Source organism: Myotis lucifugus, unplaced genomic scaffold (assembly GCF_000147115.1).
Source record: "Myotis lucifugus unplaced genomic scaffold, Myoluc2.0 scaffold_748, whole genome shotgun sequence".
Lineage (NCBI taxonomy): Eukaryota > Metazoa > Chordata > Mammalia > Chiroptera > Vespertilionidae > Myotis > Myotis lucifugus.
Window position 1 is genome coordinate 172,825 of NW_005871796.1, and position 20,092 is coordinate 192,916.

General features: G+C 52.8%; 1 protein-coding gene and 1 pseudogene across 1 annotated transcript in view; one reads left to right on the plus strand and one right to left on the minus strand.

Moving 5' to 3' along the window:
• Positions 1-944: 944 nt before the first annotated feature.
• PLG (plasminogen) overlaps positions 945-20,092 on the plus strand; it is a 38,489-nt gene continuing 19,341 nt past the window's right edge. The window contains exons 1-10 of the mRNA XM_006106003.3: positions 945-1,019; positions 5,487-5,622; positions 6,809-6,915; positions 10,082-10,196; positions 12,287-12,426; positions 14,394-14,514; positions 15,951-16,069; positions 17,157-17,319; positions 18,177-18,322; positions 19,060-19,219. Of these exons, the coding sequence (XP_006106065.1) occupies positions 971-1,019; positions 5,487-5,622; positions 6,809-6,915; positions 10,082-10,196; positions 12,287-12,426; positions 14,394-14,514; positions 15,951-16,069; positions 17,157-17,319; positions 18,177-18,322; positions 19,060-19,219 (1,256 nt within the window). The 5' untranslated portion in view covers positions 945-970. The remainder of the gene's footprint in view (positions 1,020-5,486; positions 5,623-6,808; positions 6,916-10,081; positions 10,197-12,286; positions 12,427-14,393; positions 14,515-15,950; positions 16,070-17,156; positions 17,320-18,176; positions 18,323-19,059; positions 19,220-20,092) is intronic.
• On the minus strand, positions 15,813-15,912 carry LOC111823928 (annotated as a pseudogene).

Here is a 20,092-nt window from a genome sequence, read left to right on the forward strand (position 1 = left end):
TTCTTGAGGATGAGAATCTAATGCAGTGGTTCTCAACCTGTGGGTTGCGACCCCTTTGGCAGTCAAACGACCCTTTCACAGGGGTCGCCTAAGATCATCCTGCATATCAGATATTTACATTAGGATTCATAACAGTAGCAATGAAAATAATTTTTCGTTGAAGTTATGAAGTAGCAACGAAAATAATTTTATGGTTGGGTCACAACATGAGGAACTGTGTTTAAAGGGCCAGAAGGTTGAGAACCACTGATCTAATGCATTGCGACTTCATTTGGAGAAAAGATCGCTATTTTCCTAACATCATTTCTAATGCTGGAGGACACGTGCGTCTACTGGGCATACAGGAATATTAATAATAAAACACCTTACCTGGCAATCTCTCCACCGGGAGGATGCTGATGACCATGCCGAGGTACGGTCGCAATCTGAGGCCTAAGAGGTCGTGTCTGAGAGCCTCACCCTTGTGAGCTGGTCCCCCTGGGGAAGTGCAAGCCCCTTTAGCCCTCGCCGGAGTGAAGGAAGGGGGAGGATGCCCGCCAGCTTGAAAGGTGAGTGGAAACTGCCCCCGCATCACCTCTGCAGAGGGCCTAGCCGGGGATGCTCTCAAGCCACGTCCGCTGTTACGGGGATTTACTGCTTTTCCCAAAAGAAAAGAGAACGGAAGGGAGAGGGGAAGGAAACAGGCCAAGGGAGAGAGGCTGGACGGGGCGGGCGGGCCCGGGGAGCAGAGGCGCCCGGGCCGAGGGGGCGGGGCCGCTTGCGCCATTTCCCAGCATCTATTGCAAACATGTTGTAAGACCCTCCGTCCAGGTCATGTTTGAACCCTCGGAGCACAGGGGCCACGGGCCTGGGAGGTAATGAGTAACTACCTGCGGTTGCCTTGTTGGTGGGGGCACTTCCGGTCCTGGAAGTCAATAACCCCTTGGGCTGGGGCCGCCCGGCTGTCCGGACTCCGCTGGCCAGTCCCAACATGGGCCGCCAGGAGCTGCTGCTTCTGCTTCTCTTGTTCCTGAGACCAGGTAAGACGGAAAGACTTTTCTCAGTTAATCACTGTTTGTTTCTTCCTGGCAATGTCCTAAAAGCAGAGAGAGGATGGCTTCGTGAGCCACTAGTCTAATTCAGCTTTTGATTTCTGAGATTCCCAGTTTAAAATCTAAACGACTTAAGACATTGCCTAAGATTGAGGCATTCGCCTAAGACTGAGGCATTTGTCAAGAAAAAGTGTAATTTCCCAGTAAATCCTGGGATGAAGGGGCAGAGAATAAATGAATGATTTCTTTTATATGTAAAAGGTTGAGCTCAAATAATAGTTATTTTAGTTGAAAAAAAATACTCCATATACATACAGCTAACAGCCCCCCAAATTGCTAGTCTCTTTGCCTGGCTCTCAGTGTGGTTAATTTAGCTCATGTGCATGAGGAGGTCAGACTCTCCTCACTCTCCAATGTAAACAGTGAACTACCCCCGACTGCATTCTGTGACCAGCCCGTAGTTGTATTTACTGGTTGCCTGTTTGCTGTGGTTTGAGTAAGGATTTCCCTACACAGACTTTTGCTTTTATGCCTGGAGGAATCGCAGGCACTGATTTGCCAAATGGTGTGTGCAGATAGCAGCACACACTCAGGGCTGGAGGGAGGCCAGGCCCATTTTTATACATACATATATGTGCGCGCATGTGCGTGTGTGTGCATTTGTGTGTGAGTGTGCATGTGTGTGCATGAGTGTGTGCGTGAGTGTGTGTGTGTGCCTGTTAGCTGGTGCAGTAGGTAGGGTAGTAGATTCCCATACTTAGGAAAGTCATGTTACTTGCCTATTGACCAAACCCCCACACCCAGGAAGTGCAGAAAGCGGGATTTGGACCAGGGCGCTCCAAGAAGGAACCTTGGTGCCCTACGCACTCCTTCAACCTGGTTTAAACTTCCTGTAAAATACCCTGAGCGTGTCCTTATAGCGCTTTATTCCTCGACCACTTTATTGCGATATGATTCACACACAACACAATTCATGCATTAAAGCATCCAGTCCGATGGTTCCCTCTCCTGGAGCGGTGCACCCATCGCCACAATGTTAGAACATTTTCATTATCCCCCCAAACACCTTTAGCTGTCACCCCAACATTTCCCTCCCCCCTCCCCCCTCCCCCACCTCCATCCCCACCCACCCCTGGCAATCACTCTTCTGCTTTCTGCCTCTGATTTGCCTATTTTGGACAGTCCGTACAAATGGAATGATACATCATGCAAGTAGTTCTTCATGTAAACAGTGTGTAAATCTGTAAATTGCCGGATGAAATGCTACAGGTTGTGCTTTAGAGCCAAGTGCGTTTGAACTGGGTGGAGCCATTCAGAGAAATCCCGAGGCCACAGAGCAGAGAGGGGACCGAGGTGTCGGGGAGACTGTGCGGGGCGTGCCGTCTCCATCCCCTCTCCTGGCGAGGCAGGCAGGGCCGGGACACCCAAACGTTAGAGCCGACTTCTCTGTGACGGGATTGGCATCTGTCCTCACCCCTGGGAGAGGCTTCCGCAGGCCCTGTTTAAAGGAAGGCATGGCGCCCTCTTTCTGAGAAGGGGCTCGTTTTCAGTGCACTGGGTAAGGAGTTTGCATGTCACAGCCACTGGGTCGTGTCTCTCAAACACACAGTCACGGGGACACATGCACATCACAGTGAGGAACAAGCAGACAAACCCACGGTGTCAGTAAAATACACTGGCTTGACAGCAACATACAACCACACTGGCCCTAGAACCGTGGTCGGCAAACTGCGGCTCGCGAGCCACATGCGGCTCTTTGGCCCCTTGAGTGTGGCTCTTCCTAAGCCTTAGGAGTACCCTAATTAAGTTAATAACAATGTACCTACCTATATAGTTTAAGTTTAAAAAATCTGGCTCTCAAAAGAAATTTCAATCGTTGTACTGTTGATATTTGGCTCTGTTCACTAATGAGTTTGCCGACCACTGCCCTAGAATATAGAATGTATTTAAAGTGCATCATACCCCATTGCCACATGAGCCCTAGAGTTAAAATAAAATATTGGGGAGAAATTTTTTGAACAAAACAGAAAACAAATGTCTTTTGGGATATCTCTTTGGGATATTTGTTCCTTAGGCGGATCTGAGCAGCTCTGTGCTATGAAACTTAATAACATAACACAATTAAAGGCACCTTAATTAAAGGGTGATATAAACAGAAAGTTTCTTGTTTGGATATCACTTTCTGTTTTTTTAAAAAAAATTTCTATTGTTTTTTTAAAAAATATATTTTATTGATTTTTTACAGAGAGGAAGGGAGAGGGATAGAGAGTTAGAAACATCGATTCAGCTGCCTCCTGCACACTCCCTACTGGGTATATGCCCGAAACCAAGGTACATGCCCTTGACCGGAATTGAACCTGGGACCCTTCAGTCCGCAGGCCGACGCTCTATCCACTGAGCCAAACCGGTCAGGGCTTTTTATTGATTTTCAAAGAGAGGAAAGGAGAGGGAGAGATAGAAGCATCAGTGATGAGAGAGAATCATGGATAGGCTGCCTCCTGCACGCCCCACACTGGGGATCGAGCCTACATACAACCCGGGCATGTGCCCTGACGGGGAATCGAACTGTGACCTCCTGGTTCATAGGTCGACACTCAACCCCTGAGCCACGCCAGCCGGGCTGGACAGCACTTTCTAAGAACTCTTACAACAGTTTAACTCTTTCTAGGATATGCTTTATAGAGTTAACTTTACAAAGAATCACACACTGATCTACAGAGTTCACCAAAGACAGCTCTCAGGAAAGAGAGCTCAAAGGGGGGGAAATGCCCGACGATGACATGGACACCGGCCTACACTCCTGCTTCCCCATAAGCTTCTCGTTATGATCACGTGCTCTGCGTGTCACATTGAAATCACGCCAGCCGCCTTCCTGTCCAGGGTCCTCCTTGCAGCCTGGAGTGCCCTGAGCTGGGGAAGGATAGGCGGTGGGGGGTGGAGGACCAGGTGGGGGGCTCTGACTCCTGCATTGAGTGCCTCGCTGTGCTGTGCGTGCGTTCAGGGTCTGGGGTGCGGGGTGGGGGGGGGGGCTTGCTGAGGAGTCTGCCTCCTGCTGACCTTCCTGTGGAGTTTCCATCAGCACTATCAGCACTACGCCTGCTCAGGAATGGCTCCTCTTTGGAAAGTTTCGTGACTGCTCCGCCCTCCACAAACCCTCCTTCTAACTGAGCTCCTGAAAAGACTCCCTGGTCCCTCCGCAGCCCCTCCGCCTGGCTTAGGTCCCCCCTCCCCTTCCCCAAAGCGGCCAAGGTTCCACGTTGCCCAATCCCATTTAGACAAACTTTAGGAAACTCTGCTCTCTGTATTTTATTAACCTCTTTGGCCGCTCGCCCTGTGAACATCGCTAGTGCTCCATCCCCAAAGGACGGAGGCCACCTCCCGCTGGAACACAGCTGCTAAGGCGAGGCCAGGCAGGAGCAGGGACCCTCTGCAGCCGGGCTCAGGCACCCTCGGCCGCAGTCACAAAGGGCAGAGCGACCTCCAGACAGCTTCTTCGCCTTAGATTCCATCTCACGGAAAATTCAAGACCAGTATTTGTCTGCTTTTTTACAATTCCCTCCAGAAGGCCAGGTACCTGTCATCATCATGGAAGAACTTATTTCTCTTTCATTGAAAGTGGGTGTCCCTGGACCGAGCCCAGCGTGAAAATGACCTTGATTGCAGTGTAGGTCCTATTCCTGCTCAACATCAGCAAGTCACCAGGAATGCACCTCGAGGCGGAGCCACTCAGGGAGCGCCTGCCACGTCCGTGTAAGGGACGGCGTGGCCACCAGGGTTCAGACGGTCGGAGACCAAGTCACCGCTCCACGCTCTTCCCAGACCCGGGGTGAACGGCCACCGGTGTTGGTCACCCACTTGCCACCGGTGGTCCCTAGTGTTCTGTCGCGTCACAGCCATCCAAGCAAGCAGACCAAGTTCATTCCTATTTAAGGCTTCACACCCACTAACGTAGCAACTCAGGAGTTGTTAACTAGTTCTAATATATGAACCTACCCATCCAACTGATCTCTGAACAGAGTGCGGTCTGTGAATGGAACTGTTTTCCTGACTAAACATTGTTATTCATGGCCATCTGTTCTGCTTCGGATAAAACAGCACGTTTTATTTGGTGGAGGCAGAGCAGATAGATTACAAAGTCACCATAATCAAACAGTGGTGTCGACTCATTTTTGTTGTTGTTAATCCTCACCCAAGGATATATTTTGATTAATAGAGAGAGTGGAAGGGAGGGGGAGAGACAGGGAGAGAAACATCGCTGTGAGCGAGACATATTGATTGGTTGCCTCCCGCATGAGCCCTGACCGGGGCTGGGGATCGAGCCTGCAATGGAGGTACGTGCCCTTGACCAGAAACAAACCCGTGACCCTTCAGTCCAAGGACCGATGCTCTAACCACTGAGCAACCGGCTAGGCTGGTGTTGATTAATTGGATCCTGCTTTTCCCTTCCACGTGTAGGTCACGGAGACCCCCTGGACAGCTACATAAACACGCAGGGGGCCTCGCTGATTACTTTGACCAAGAAGCAGCTGCCCGCAGGAAGCATCTCCGAATGTGCCGAGAAATGCGAGGAAGAAACCACATTCACTTGCAGGTATTTTTGGTGTCATGGCACCTGGGCAGACATCTTGCTGTTTGGGAGACTCTTATTTTGACATCAGGAACTTTGCTCATGGCCGTGACAAGGACAGGATTTAAGAGGGATTTCGTGGGATCGGAGTTTGGAATCTGTATTTGCTCCCTGTACCGGAATCCACACGATAGTTTCTTGATACACTTATTAGTGTCCCTTTTAGAAAAATGCCCCCAGAGGACCTTATTTATTTGTACTTGTGACGTGAGCAGCTACTATTAAAGCTCTCGTGTTTAACACCGTTATCACTAAGTATTTACTGAGGATCACATGTGTGGAGGTGTTCGGGACCCCAAGGAGCAAAGAAGCATTGAAGGCGTGACCACGTCTGAGCGATACAGCACTGTGTGTGCTAGGTCTTTGTGTGGGTACACGCTCCAGCCCTGTCTTTTGTGGCTATGGTGTGGTGTAGTCACAGAAACTGGATATAATGCAAATTTAAATTTAAAAAAATACAGCCTAGGTGAGGTATCGGTAAGTGACACAATCAATATGCTCTATATTCCGAGGAGAGATCAATTCCTAAGGGTTGATCAGCTGGGCAGGCCTCAGGGAGGAGGTGTGAGCTGAGCTGGGCTTTGAAGGGTAAGTGGGAGCTGGGTAAATACTGATGAGGCCTGAGGCCTTCTAGGCAGAGGGCGTGGCCTGGCCTGGCCCCTGGGGGAGGGACCAAGCAGGGACCAAGGGCTTGTGCTGGAGATGGGGCTGGACAGGTAGCTGCGGAGGCTTTGAACGCCAGGTCAAGCGGGAGAGAATGCAGAGGTGTAGGTCAAGGGGAATCACAGGAGTCATGTAGACCATTTTGGAAAGAAATTCAAGGCCACCAGAATCGCTTCTTTCCAACACAAAAGCAAATATTCTGGGACTACATTAAGAACACGAGTGAGGAAAAGTAGAGCGGTCACCACAGAAAGAGACCATGTGGAGGACCAGGAGGAAGAAAGGAGGGAGAGACAATGTGGAGGACCAAGAGGGAGAAGGGAAGGGAGAAGGATGCGATCACCATGGCAGCATCTCATGGACACTGGGCCACACGGAATGGAAAAGAACAGCTCAGAGCTCCTGGAGCCACCAAGGGACACAGTTACCTTTAGTCTCCTCTCCTCCACTGACCTGCCTTCCTGCTGTGTCTGATTCTCTCCCGCAGGTCCTTCCAGTACCACAGCAAAGAGCAGCACTGCGTGGTCATGGGGGACAACAGCAAGTCCGCCCCGGTCCTTCGGATGAGAGACGTGGTTTTATATGAAAAGAGAAGTGAGCACCATGCTTTCTTTTCCTCCTTCTCCTGCTCATCTACTTCTTCCCCTCCCCGCTCCTGCCCCTCCCCCTCCTCAGGGCTGTAGTTTATGGGACCACAGAGTGGAGGCACCATGGGGCAGGGAAAGTGAATTAGGAGTCACTACATCAGCTTGAGTAGATTATCTTACTTTACCTTTTATGTGTCATTGTTCTTATTTTATTCATTGTTTTGTTAATCCTCACCCGAGGACATTTTTCCATTGCATTTTAGGAAGAGTAGAAGGGAGGAATGAGGGCAGAGAGAGAGAGAGAGAGAGAGAGAGAGAGACAGACATCAATTGGTTACCTTCCATATGCGCCCCAACTGGGGATTGAACTCACAACCTAGGCATGTGCCCTGACCAGGAATCAAACCTGCAACCTTCCTGGTGTCCAGGATGTTGCTCCAACCACTGAGCCACCTGGCCGCGGCAGTTTCTCTTTAATTCTTGAGATTCAAGTGCAGATGAGATCTACAATTTACCTGGTGACGTTACTAGTTTTTACAAATAGTGAGTCAAGGATGAGATACACAGCATTCCCCACTATCCACCAGATTAAAGCAAAGGGGGCCTGGTGGGATGCCCCCTGCAAAACGCTGCCGTGTACACGTCCCTGCAAATGGTTAACCAGAGGGGACCTGGGGTGACCGCCGGCCTGAGTGCGCATCCCTGTGGTTGCCTGTTTTCCAGGCGATGGCAGGAGCCAAAGGTTAGACAAACGCTGGCAGGAACAGACAAACAAGGAGAGGCGAAAGGTCAAAAGTCAGTCCTTCCCGGTGCCTGTCTCTTTACTGTGCAATATCGACCCGGGCTGAATCACCCCCCGCCCCCCGGCGCTTTTCTGGGAAGAGCTGCTGTCACATTTCCATCTGCCGCTTGCCGCCATGGCTGCTGCCACCACTTGGGTCTAAGCCGACATTATCACTGGTGGGCCACTGGACGGGCTGGGCGGTGACATCCCTGCTTCAAGGCCTTCGAGCCCAGAGAACAACATCCAAATGCCCCCGAGGGCTCCAGGGCCCTGCATCATAGAAGCCCCCCTGCTGGCCGGCCTCAAACGCTTGTCCCTGCGCCTGCACCATGCGGGGCACACCCTGCCGCCCACCGTCTCCGTCCCTCCCTGGCCAGTCCCTTCTCATCTCCCAGGTCTCAGCTCAAGCCCCACCTCCTTCCAAAGCCTCTCATTGACCTCAGGGCCTCCGAAGGGCCTTGTGTTTACACTTAAAAAAATATTTTTTTTTATTGATTTCAGAGAGGAAGGGAGAGGGAGAAAGAGAGTAGAAACATCAGTGATGAGAGAGAATCATGGAGCGGGTGCCTCCTGCACGCCCCGCATTGGGGCTTGAGCCTGCAGCCAAAGGATGTGCCCTGACCAGGAATCAAACAGTGACCTCCTGGTTCATAGGTTGACACTCAACCACTGAGCCACGCTGGCCAGGCACACTTACATTTTAAAATACATACATATATTGCTGCCTCCTACACGCCCCACAATGGGCATTGAGCCTGCAACCTGGGCATATGCCCTGACTAGGAATCAAACCTTGACCTCCTGGTTCATAGGTCAACGCTCAACCACTGAGCCACGCCGGCTGGGCGCATGTACACTTTTGATAAGTGTCCTGCGTCTACTGTAGGTAGATGTCTCCGTGAAGACCTACTTGCAATCCGTATACAGACCGTTGGGTTAAATGCACTCGTCTGCGATAGGTGTGTGAGAAATACTTCCCCCAGACAACCAGTCAATTAGCTTTAAAGCTGGTTTACAAGGGGGAATCATGAGAGATGACACAAAGTGACTGAAGACACACGATTCCACGGGCACGTTTTGGGTGGAGGCTCTTTGTCCTGGAACATGGGCCAGCGATAGGGGTGACCTGGCGTGTTTCTGGCATAAATGACTCTCTAAGGCAGAGGTTCTCAACCTGTGGGTCGCGACCCCTTTGGGGGTCGAACGACCCTTTCACAGGGGTCGCCTAAGACCATCGGAAAACACATATATAATTACATATTGTTTTTGTGATTAATCACTATGCTTTAATTATGTTCCATTTGTAACAATGAAATTGGGGGTCACCACAACATGAGGAACTGTATTAAAGGGTCGTGGCGTTAGGAAGGTTGAGGACCACTGCTCTAAGGGCCTTGTCTACCATAACCAGCTTCCTTCTCTTTGAAGCAGAGCCGGGCCCGGAGCATCCCCTCGTCAGTCTGACGGTCGAACACCTCTGTGTGGTTATGACCTCCCCCCCACACATACAGTCACCATATGCGTGGGTTGCACTCAGTGGATTTGATAGCAATTTTGAAAACGATTCAACTCTCTCAAGTCCTTACAAGCATTCAGCTTCGTTAAAGAGAAGCCTTTTTTTTTCTCATTCATTTCTCAGTTTAGAAGATTGTAATGACTATGTATGGTGCCAGGCCAGTTTAGATAACCTTTGATCAAATACAGCTGCATTAAAAGTTTTGACAATAAAGACATTGGACTCTTGGTAAGCATATAACCCAACTGGTGGGACCGGAAGTGGGCAGACACACTGGAGAGTGGCTGCCAGCCACGGGTGCCCACCCTGAGCCACGAGGGACACGGGTGGGCACCTGGCGGTGTGCTTAACAACAGGATGGAGCCCTGCCCTGTGAGTCGGGGAGGTGGTGGCCGGTGGTAACCCTTTAAAGTAGACCCCACTTTCTAACCCTGTTTGACACTTTTCATATTTAAACTACCGGAGCCTCAGAAAAGTCAGGGCGCATGGATCTCTCCTGGCCCCTGAAAAGCGCACTGCCCACCCTGCCCGGAAGCCCTCTTCCCATCCCCTTCACGCGCTCACACGCTGTTTAGTGTCTGTCACACCTGTCACCAAGGGCTGCGTCCTTGATCGCTTTCTGTTGCGGCGCCCTGACTCCACTGTTCCCCACTCCGTGTGCCCCCAGCACCCAGCATGGCGCCTGGCACACAGAGGGGCTGTCGCTTTGAATAAACCTATGGAAGCGCCCAACAGCTTTGCTAGCTGCACCTCTCCCAGAGCCATGAAAGGTGACCTTGGGTGGCAGGACCACCGTGTCCTTTTGCTGCATGAGACGCAGGGCTCGGCGTGACCTCCCTTGCGAAGGGACTGACCGCTGTGTGGTCTTCTCAGTCTATCTTTCAGAGTGCAAGACCGGGAACGGAAGGCGCTACCGGGGGACGGTGTCCAAGACGAAAAACGGGGTTGCCTGTCAGAAGTGGAGTGACCGCTCTCCACACACCCCCAGGTAAGGCTGTCTCTCTCCGCTGTGCTCACCGGCTGCACTTAGAATGACCGCGTTCCCTCCAAGCCCCCAGGATAGGTGCCCGCACAGGCACAGAGGACCTCGCTGATGCTGAGGCAGATGGTGCCATTAGTTATAGCCTCCCGCAGGGCATGCTTGTGCCCCATCCGCTCCGCACACATGCTTTTCTGGAAGCCCTAGCTCACAGGAGGATGCCTGGTAAGAACAGAACCACCAAACCACGGGTTCTAGGCTGAGTCTGAGAGACCAGAGATGGCCACCTTTAGGATGCAATTAGCTGAAAGCTAACGTATCAAATTAGAACTCTCACCTCAACATTGTGGAGTGAAAGAGGAAATGAAATATAAGCGAGCAATGGATTCTCCCACAAGTCGCCTATTTCTTTTAGTGTCATTCTCACTGTACGTTTCCCAGGGAACATCAGGCTGCACTAAGTTCTTGGTGACAAAGCTCATCCAGCCGGAGCTGGTGTCTATGGCCCCACCCCCTTCCCAACAAATTGCCTTGACTGCCTCCCATGAGATGGGCAGACCTCATATTCCTGGGACATGAAGGCTTATAGGGGTAAAGCAATGAAACCAAATGGCTAAGTCAGGGGTGGGCAAACTTTTTGACTCGAGGGCCACAATGGGTTCTTAAACTGGACCGGAGGGCCGGAACAAAAGCATGGATGGAGTGTTTGTGTGAACTAATATAAATTCAAAGTAAACATCATTACATAAAAGGGTACGGTCTTTTTTTTTTTTTTTTTTAAGTTTATCATTCAAACGACGATCGCCCACGGCGTAGTTGCACGCCTGGGCTAAGTCATAGGCTGTCAGGGGCCTTGGAGATAGTCTAGGCCAAGCATGTCAAACTCAAAGGCTAACACGGGCCAAATAAACGAGGTTTAAGTTTATGTGGGCCGCAAAAAACACAAGCTTCACTTTTCATAGAAATGTAGGTTTCTTTCAAAAAGTATAGTATAAAATAGAACAAGAGCAATGATAAAATTAATGTTTTCTTACATACCGTTATATTGGCTGGGCTGCAAAAATATTTGTTGTGGGCCACATGCGGCCCTCGGGCCACATACCTTGTTTATTGGGCCTGTGTTCGCCTTTGTGTTTGACATGCTTGGTCTAGGCCAGTGGTTGGCAAACTGCAGCTCACGAGTCACATGCGGCTCTTTGAGTGTGGCTCTTCCACAAAATACCAACTTCTGTGCATGGGCCACAAAGTTTCAATCGCACTGTACATGCGTGCCTACACGTGGTATTTTGTGGAAGAGCCACACTAAAGGGGCCAAAGAGCCGCATGTGGCTCGCGAGCCGCAGTTTGCCGACCACTGGTCTAGGCCATCTCTCCTCTGGTAGATGAGGAAACTGTGGCTCACGTAGGAGAGCCCAAAACAAAGCCTGACTTTTAGACCCCAAGTCTCGGGCTTTTGATCTAACTTGCTATCTCCACACGGCAACTCATCTCGAGTTGAAAGTTAGCTCAACTCCCCGACCCCACACTCCCCCTAAATCTGGCTGCATTTCAGAGAGAACACGGCCTGGGGGATCTGACAGATCTGACTTAATTCTCGAGATGCTACTTATTAACCGTTCCAACTGAGGCAAGATCTGTTTGGTTTTCACTGCTGCGTCTCAGTCTCATCTGTCGTAGGGCCAACATCACCGTCCTGGTGGGGTTTTCATTAAGGCTCCACGAGAGGACGTAGACAGAGTGTAGTGTCACCCGGAGCATGGCGTTCACTACCATCGTTTTCACAGAGAGAGGCCGTGACAGAAGCAGGCATTTGGGGTGCACGAGAACCCGGCAGGCTTGAGGCCTTGCTCCCGCCACCTGTGCATAGAAACAGTGTGGTCCCCCTTCTGAGACGTGACTGTGCAAGTAGGAATAACGGAATGTTAGCGCCTGGGCGGAAACAGCCCAGCAACAGAGACGGTGGCAATCGGACCCCACAAACCCTTGGGCTCTGGGGCGGCAGGACCTTGACTTCCGGATGGGAACCGGAGGCTCCTCTGTCCTGGTCGCGTGCTGACGTTTAGGACACAATCAGAGTGATTCCTTCCCGTTCCGCCCAGGTTCTCACCCACGAGCCACCCGTTGGAGGGGCTGGAGGAAAACTACTGCCGGAACCCCGACAACGACGAGAAGGGCCCCTGGTGTTACACCACCGACCCGGCCACCAGATTTGACTACTGCACCATCCCTGAATGCGAAGGTCAGGAGCTGCCCTAGACACCCTCCGTTTGCCTTCCCCGCACGCCAATTGCTGCAAAGCGATTCCCCACGGGGAGGGTGTGACCCATCACTTAGCGCCGAGTTTGACACCGTGAGTCATGCGTGAACCTCATGGAAAGGGTCAACACTTGCTCAGACCCCCTGGTATTGACCTGAATTATTTTTATTAAAATGTTCCTTCAATGTGTACAAATATTAAAAAAAACAAAACTAGATGTAAACTCTAGACACAAACTTCCTATGCTTACAGCTCAGCACACAGTAGAAAGACAAAAACCGATTTGGGGGAATATAGTTGGCATAAACCTGCAAAATCAATACAATTCAAAGAAACAATAGTAACGTGGAGACTTTGTTGTTGCACTGAAGCTAAGCCAAGAACCAGTTTTTAAACCAGCGAATCGTTATTTTAATGAACCAACCAGTGGGATAGCACATCCCAGCAGCCAATGCTAAAAATTACAAACGTCCTACTGAAAAAAACGTTCTTCATTTCACATTTCCTGCTCCACTGAGTGGGGTGAAGGGGGTAGGGGACGGGGGATTTGTGCAGCCACCTGGCGGTGTTCCCACCTGTGACGGCTCAGGTCCCCATCACTTTACCCACCTCCACTCCGGGGACTCTTTACTTGTACACGGTGTTATGAGGTCATTTGTCCCTTAGTTGACATGAACACATCATTTTTGTATCAAGTCTGACTCTTTTTTTCCTTATTACTCCGTAAAACTTAAAGTCACATTGACCCTGCGGGCCATGTCATTTCAAGAATTCTAAACCAAAGCTCCTGTTTTTAAATAATGTGAGAAAGCGGAGGTCAGCCAGGCGTGCTTCTCACTCGTACAGAAAGAGAGCTGCTGGGGCTGGAGGGGAGCACTGCCCCCAGCGAGTCAGGAGCACGACAGACCCCAGCGCTCGGATCCTGGGAGGATGCCGTCACCCAGCGATCGGATAATGACACAGACGCGTTTAAAGATCCTCCTGGAAACGGAGACTCCACTTTTTAAAGTCCCAGCAGGGCACTGACAGGCTCCGAGAATCTGTGTCCCCTCCCCACCCAAGGGCCACTGCATCCCCGCTCGAGGACATGCCTTCATGGAATTTCTGAAATTGGTCGTGACTATAACAGTCGAGGGGGTCTTGACCAAAATATGCTCATTTTACCATTTGAAAGGAAGAGCGGCATTTTAGGTTGGATTAGAAAATTGAGTCTTTGGTGCCGATTTTATTACCAAGTGACTATCGGATAGCACATGGAACAAGGGGCTAGTGACTGTGGGACAGCACGTATGGGCAGGGGTTAGTGACCATGGGACAGCACGTATGAGCAGGGGTTAGTGACCATGGGACAGCACGTATGGGCAGGGGTTAGTGACCATGGGACAGCACGTATGGGCAGGGGTTAGTGACCATGGGACAGCACGTATGAGCAGGGGTTAGTGACCATGGGACAGCACGTATGGGCAGGGGTTAGTGACCATGGGACAGCACGTATGAGCAGGGGTTAGTGACCATTGGACAGCACGTATGAGCAGGGGCTAGTGACCATTGGACAGCACGTATGAGCAGGGGTTAGTGACCATTGGACAGCACGTATGAGCAGGGGTTAGTGACCATTGGACAGCACGTATGGGCAGGGGTTAGAGACCATGGGACAGCACGTATGAGCAGGGGCTAGTGACCATGGGACAGCACGTATGGACAGGGGTTAGTGACCACGGGACAGCACGTATGAGCAGGGGTTAGTGACCATGGGACAGCACGTATGAGCAGAGTTAGTGACCATTGGACAGCACGTATGGACAGGGGTTAGTGACCATGGGACAGCACGTATGAGCAGGGGTTAGTGACCATGGGACAACACGTATGAGCAGGGGGCGAGCGGTGTTCAAGGTGTTCCTGGTGGGGCTCTGGTTCTCACTTCTCCTTCCTCCTTGCCCGCCGCCCAGAGGAGTGCATGCACTGCAGCGGGGAAAACTACGAGGGCACCATCTCCAGGACCAAGTCAGGACTCGAGTGCCAGGCCTGGGACTCGCAGACGCCGCACGCGCACGGCTACATCCCCGCCAAGTAAGTCCCCGAGACAAACTCGGTGCTCGCGGCTCCGCGGCTCCAGAGTGCTTACTGCTGTTGAGGTGTTTTCATGTCCCTCGAGCAGCGAACGAACCTGACGTGACGTTTCCGCGTCTCCCTTTGCCTCTTCCCACGCGCCTGCAGAGCAGCTCCCGCTCTGGGGGGTGCAGGGAGCAGAGGCCCACGGCTGTCAGACGTGCAGGGTCTCAGACCCTAGGCGGAGTCTCTGCCGGAACCGGTCCTGGCCGATGCGTGAGCGCACGGAGAGCTGAGAAGCCCAGATCCGCTGGCTGGGGTGTCCCCCGCTCTCCTCCCCACTCCCTCCCTCTCCTTCATTCCAGTGAAACTCCAGGCTCCCTGACCCATGACCCGAGGATGGGGGTGATGAGCCCTCAGTGTGTTCCTCTCAGTGCACTGTTTCCGGGGCAAGGATCCTAACTTTCATTAGACTCCCCGAGGGGCCAGGGATGTGCAACAGGAAGGGAGTCCCTGGCCTAGCAATCCTCCCCCCATTTCCCACGGATTGTTCCGGAAACACCCCCTTCCGTAGCTGCTTCTGATCTTTCTCTTCATTCCATGATGATGGTGGGACCTACCGCAACTTAAGAAAACTTAGAAAAAATGAGACTGAGCTCCCGAGTTCCCTGTGGGCAACAGCTCCAGGGAACCGTTGTGCCTCCCATTCCAAACGGTTAGCGTCCAGGAAATAGAAGAAGATTCCCGAAGCCAGTGCTGTTGGCTCAGTCGACCCTGACCTAGCACCGGGAGCCTCAGACAGGGACGTGAGCCAAGCCAGAGGGCCCAGGCACGGCACGCCTCGGGGTCTCAGCCCAGGGCCCACTGAGGCTCCCTGCCTGCACCTGGGCCAGGTGCTCACGGGAACACAACGCGCCCCCTTCCGCTGCTATAAGTTCAAAGGCTAGCGGGACCCGAGCCTGGCGGACCAGCGGGTCGGCTCTTCAAGCTCTGAAGATGGCAACTAGGAAGTTCCTTGTGTTGTAAAAATTGCTCTTATTTGCAACTGCATAACTGGAGTTTGCTGACATCAGCTTTCCAGGCGGCCCACATGCTAACGTCACTAATCCTGTCCTGTGGCTTACACACGTGCAAACCGCTGGGAAAGTAGTCCTCCGACCCCCGAGCGCATCTTCCTCATGACACCGCCATCTCTTCGAGGTCGGCCTTCTCCCTGTCGCCTCCCAGGGTGCTTGGCTGTGCCTGCAGGTGCTCCCTACCTGCTCATTTAAAGTGATTCTTAGCTGGACATGTTCCATGCTATTTTTTATTTTATTTTTAAAAACACGGAATGCTCCACGAATTTTTGTGTCATCCCTGCGCAGGGCCCAGGCTAATCCCTGGATCGCTCCGGTTTTAGTATGTGCTGCCGGAGCGAGCGCTGTTCCGTGCCATTAAATTCCTCCTCGCCCATTCAGATTCCCAAGCAAGAACCTGAAGATGAATTACTGCCGTAACCCTGATGGGGAGCCCAGCCCCTGGTGTTTCACCACAAACCCCAACAAACGCTGGGAACTCTGTGACATCCCGCGCTGCAGTGAGTATGGCCCCACCCGTCCGTGGACCCTCAGCCGTTCTGCCCTGGGAACCAAGAAAAAAGCAGGGCCCCATGATGCTGTGGGGTTTGACTGCCCTTGTCAAACGGTCTCCTGGCTCCTCCAGGAACTGTCTGAGCATCCATTGCTCACAGGTTCTGTGGGTTTTTCCTGTCAAAGACATGCATGTGGGCTCCGGAAGGCAGCTCTGTGGCCTTCGAGGGGACATCAGACCCTGCGTCCTGTCCACGCGTCTCATTCGCACCCAGAGTTCTCTCTGGCTGCTGCTCTGTAACAAGCGTTGCCCCTGAGGTCCGTCTCAGAAGGGCCACCTGGGAGTGGGCAGTGGGAGAGGGGAGCCCAGGGCGGAGGGTGAACCGGCTCGCTTAGCAGGAAAGACCCGGAAGAAACACTTTTGTGAGCCTTTCCCTCGATGAGAATGGGAAGAAGGGACTGGAGTTTCAGACAAGGGCGGCCATCGGGAGTTAGGAGGGCTCGCAGCCCGGGGGGCTTCGCCCTTGGGCCTGACAGCCTTCCATCCGGCGGGCACGGAGTCCCCCGGGCACTCCCCTTCTTCCTGACGTCGCTCTCTATTTTTGTCATCTTTTTTTTTTTCTTCTTCTCTCAAGAATTTTGTGATTCTGGAAGCCCATGCTCTTCCTTGGAGACACATTTTGGCTTCTTTCCATGGCCTCTCTGTCGGCTTCATGGGATGTTGGGCGGCATCTAGCTGTGTTCACTCGGGGAATCATTTATTCTTCGCAAAGGAGGTTGGGTCGCTGGTGTCTGGAGATCTGGGGTGAGGGTGGCATGTCGATCCCTACATGTGACAAACTGAGAGAGAAAACAGAAAGCAGCACGCACGCCGAGGGCCTTGTTCCTGGAGGCGTTCCTCATGAGGTGGTCTCGTAGGCATGACTCTACCAAGTCAACTTCTTCTAAAAACGATAAACCACGTTCCAGTTCCAAAGAGGGGGAGCAGCCAGCAGCCAGACTGACGCTCCCAGATCCAACCCCCCACCCCAGCCCTGCTGCCTGTGCCTTCCCCATTTCAGAACCACTCACGGCCATTTACTGTCCCTATTCAAGCAACCCCCCCGCCGTCCTCCGGCCCCACACACCAGTGTCTGAAGGGCAGAGGGGAAAGCTACGTCGGGAAGGTGGCCGTCACTCTCTCCGGGCACACGTGTCAGCGCTGGAGCGAGCAGACCCCTCACAAGCACAACAGGACCCCAGAAAACTTCCCCTGCAAGTAAGTCCGCCCCGGCTCCGTCCCCGCGACCGAGCCGGGCGTGAAAGCCCACTGACCTGGCTCTAGCGTGAGCCACTCCAGGTGAAGTCCCTGCACTGACCACGGGCCAGTGCTGTGCACGGGGATGGTGAGTCAGCCCTGACTCCTGTGACTCGGGTTCTCCGCTCCAGCAGCGGGTGCTGTTAGAAATGCCAGACCCTGGGCCCTCCCCCAGGTCCGCTCAGTCAGATCGCAGAGCAGCGGGTGTGGAGAACACGGAAATCCCAGGGCTACGCTGGAGAGACTCGTTGTTGTTGCTAATCCGCACCAGAGGGTATTCTTCCCATTGATTTAAGAGAGAGTAAAAGGGAGGGGGGAGGAAGAGAGAGAGAGAGAGATCAATGTGAGAGAGACACATCGATTGGTTGCCTCCCGCACACACCCAGACCGAGGCCAGGGATTGAACCTGAAACCCATGTACATGACCTTGACCAGGAATTGAACCTGCGACCCTCTGGTCCAGGGACAATGGTCTAACCTCTGAGCCACACCGGCCAGGGCTGGATATGCTGTTTGAGGCAGGAACACTGGGAAATCCCCATGTGCTTTAGCATCCAGCGCCATGCCCAACACACAGCAGAGCTATTTTGCTTGGTGATCCCCAGTCGAGGAATACGTTTTAACCATTGACCCCAGAGAAGCGTCGGCGCCGTAATTCTCTGGGATCCTAAAGAGCCCCTCCTCTGCTCACGTGCCCACCTACCCTTCAGGAGGATTAGCTGGCCAGGCGTCCAATATCCCTATTAACCAGCCTGCGCGCTCCTTGTCACATCATGGAGCCCGTGTGGAGGGCGGAACTCACACCAAGTCTTTTCCAGAAACCTGGAGGAAAACTACTGCCGTAACCCTGATGGGGAGTCGGCTCCGTGGTGTTTTACGACCAACAGCGATGTGCGGTGGGAGCACTGCAAGATCCCGTCCTGCGAGTCCTCCCAGCTGCCCCCGGAGCAGGCGGAGGCCACAGGTAGCGGAGGGGCTGAGCGCGGAGGCCGGCCTGTGGGCCCCCGCTCCCACGCTTTGTCGAGGGTTGCGTTCTGCTCTGCTCAGAGAACGTGCTCCGGGGTGTCGCATAGGTTAAACCTGTGGAGGCAGTTTCCTGGTGGAAGGAGGGCCTTCTTGGTGAACGTGTCCTGTGCTCTTAAGAAGGAGGAGGCTTCCGCTGTTGGCGGGGAGGGTTCCATAAAGGCAGCAGGTCAAGTTGATTAGCACTGCTTCCCACTTCTCAGTCCTCACTGATCTTCTTCTTTAAAAAAAATATAATTATATATACATATATTTTTAATATATATTTTTATTGATTTCAGAGAGAAAGGGAGAGGGAGAGATAGAAACATCATAATGAGAGAGAATCATGGATCGGCTGCCTCCTGCACACCCCCTACTGGGGATTGAGCCCACAACCCGGGGCATGTGCCATGACCAGGAATCGAAGCATGACCTCCTAGTTCATAGGTTGATGCTCAACCATTGAGCCAAGCCAGCCGGGCTTCCCCAAGTTTTACATTAAATATTTACCTAAAAACCGAGGTCGTTAACATTCTGGAATGTGACGGATCTGCTGTTTCCTTTGCGTGCCCATCTGCCCGCTGACCAGGAGCAGTGTGAACGCACACACAGAGGCTGCTGTTCTGGGACCGTCACTGCTTCACACACCTCTCCGTCCTGGTCATTATTCACTGACTTCTTCCACTTCCATTTCAGTCCCACCCGAGCAGACCCCCGTGGTCCAGGAGTGCTACCACGGCAACGGGCAGAGCTACCGCGGCACCTCCTCCACCACCATCACGGGGCGCAAATGCCAGTCCTGGTCGTCCATGACCCCGCACCGGCACTCGAAGACCCCAGACAAAATCCCCAACGCGTACGTCTTTGCTTTTTAACCGTCAGAGGAGCCACGGCTCACTTGGGCTGGTTAGAAGGGACTGGTTTACGCTAACTTCTCAGACCCGAACTTCTCTCGGCTCCAGAATGTGAGTGAGGCACAGTATCTCCGGTGCCTTGTTTTTGAGCAAAAATTCCCCAAGAAGAGAAGTTGGAGGAGGGCTGTCTTTCCTGAGCAGTTTTGTGGAAGCCGGGGGGTTGGGACGTATGGAGGGGTCACGGTCACACGAGTGGAAAGTTCAGGAAGACACATGACCCGATGATTAGCAACGGAACCACCCACAACACCTGCTGACACCAAGGCCGCCGTTCAGCTGTGGCATTGGGTCATAGCCCCTGACGTGACGTCGGTCATAGCCCCTGACGTGACGTCTGTGTGGGGCCCTGGGTGGCGGTGTCTACAGCCCGACCTGTTCAGACCCATCGGGGCCGAGGTGCCAGGACACAGAGAGGGAAAGCAGGAAGGCAGACGAGTCAGGGCGTAGACAGGTGCTGACCGAAGACCAGGTGCTGACCGAAGACCAGGGCTGAGCAGACAGCCTTTTTGCCAAAAATGGATAAGCCTTTGAACACCTCCAACTGCTCAGCCACCTCTGGCTGGCTTCCTCGAATCGTGGGCCCCAGCCACGTGTCTGAGGTATCTACAGGCATGGCCTCGGATTCCCACATTGCCTCATTGTTTCCGGCAGCCCCAGGTCATGGGTCTAGGCTGGAGAGGGGAGTCCACGGCTGAGAATCTCGAGAGGCTAGGGCAGTGTTCCGGGGAGGCCCTGGGGGACCGAACCACCAGCGTCCCAGGTTCCTCACCTGCTGTTTCTTACCCAGCATTTCCCGATTCCTCCGTAAGCCCTCA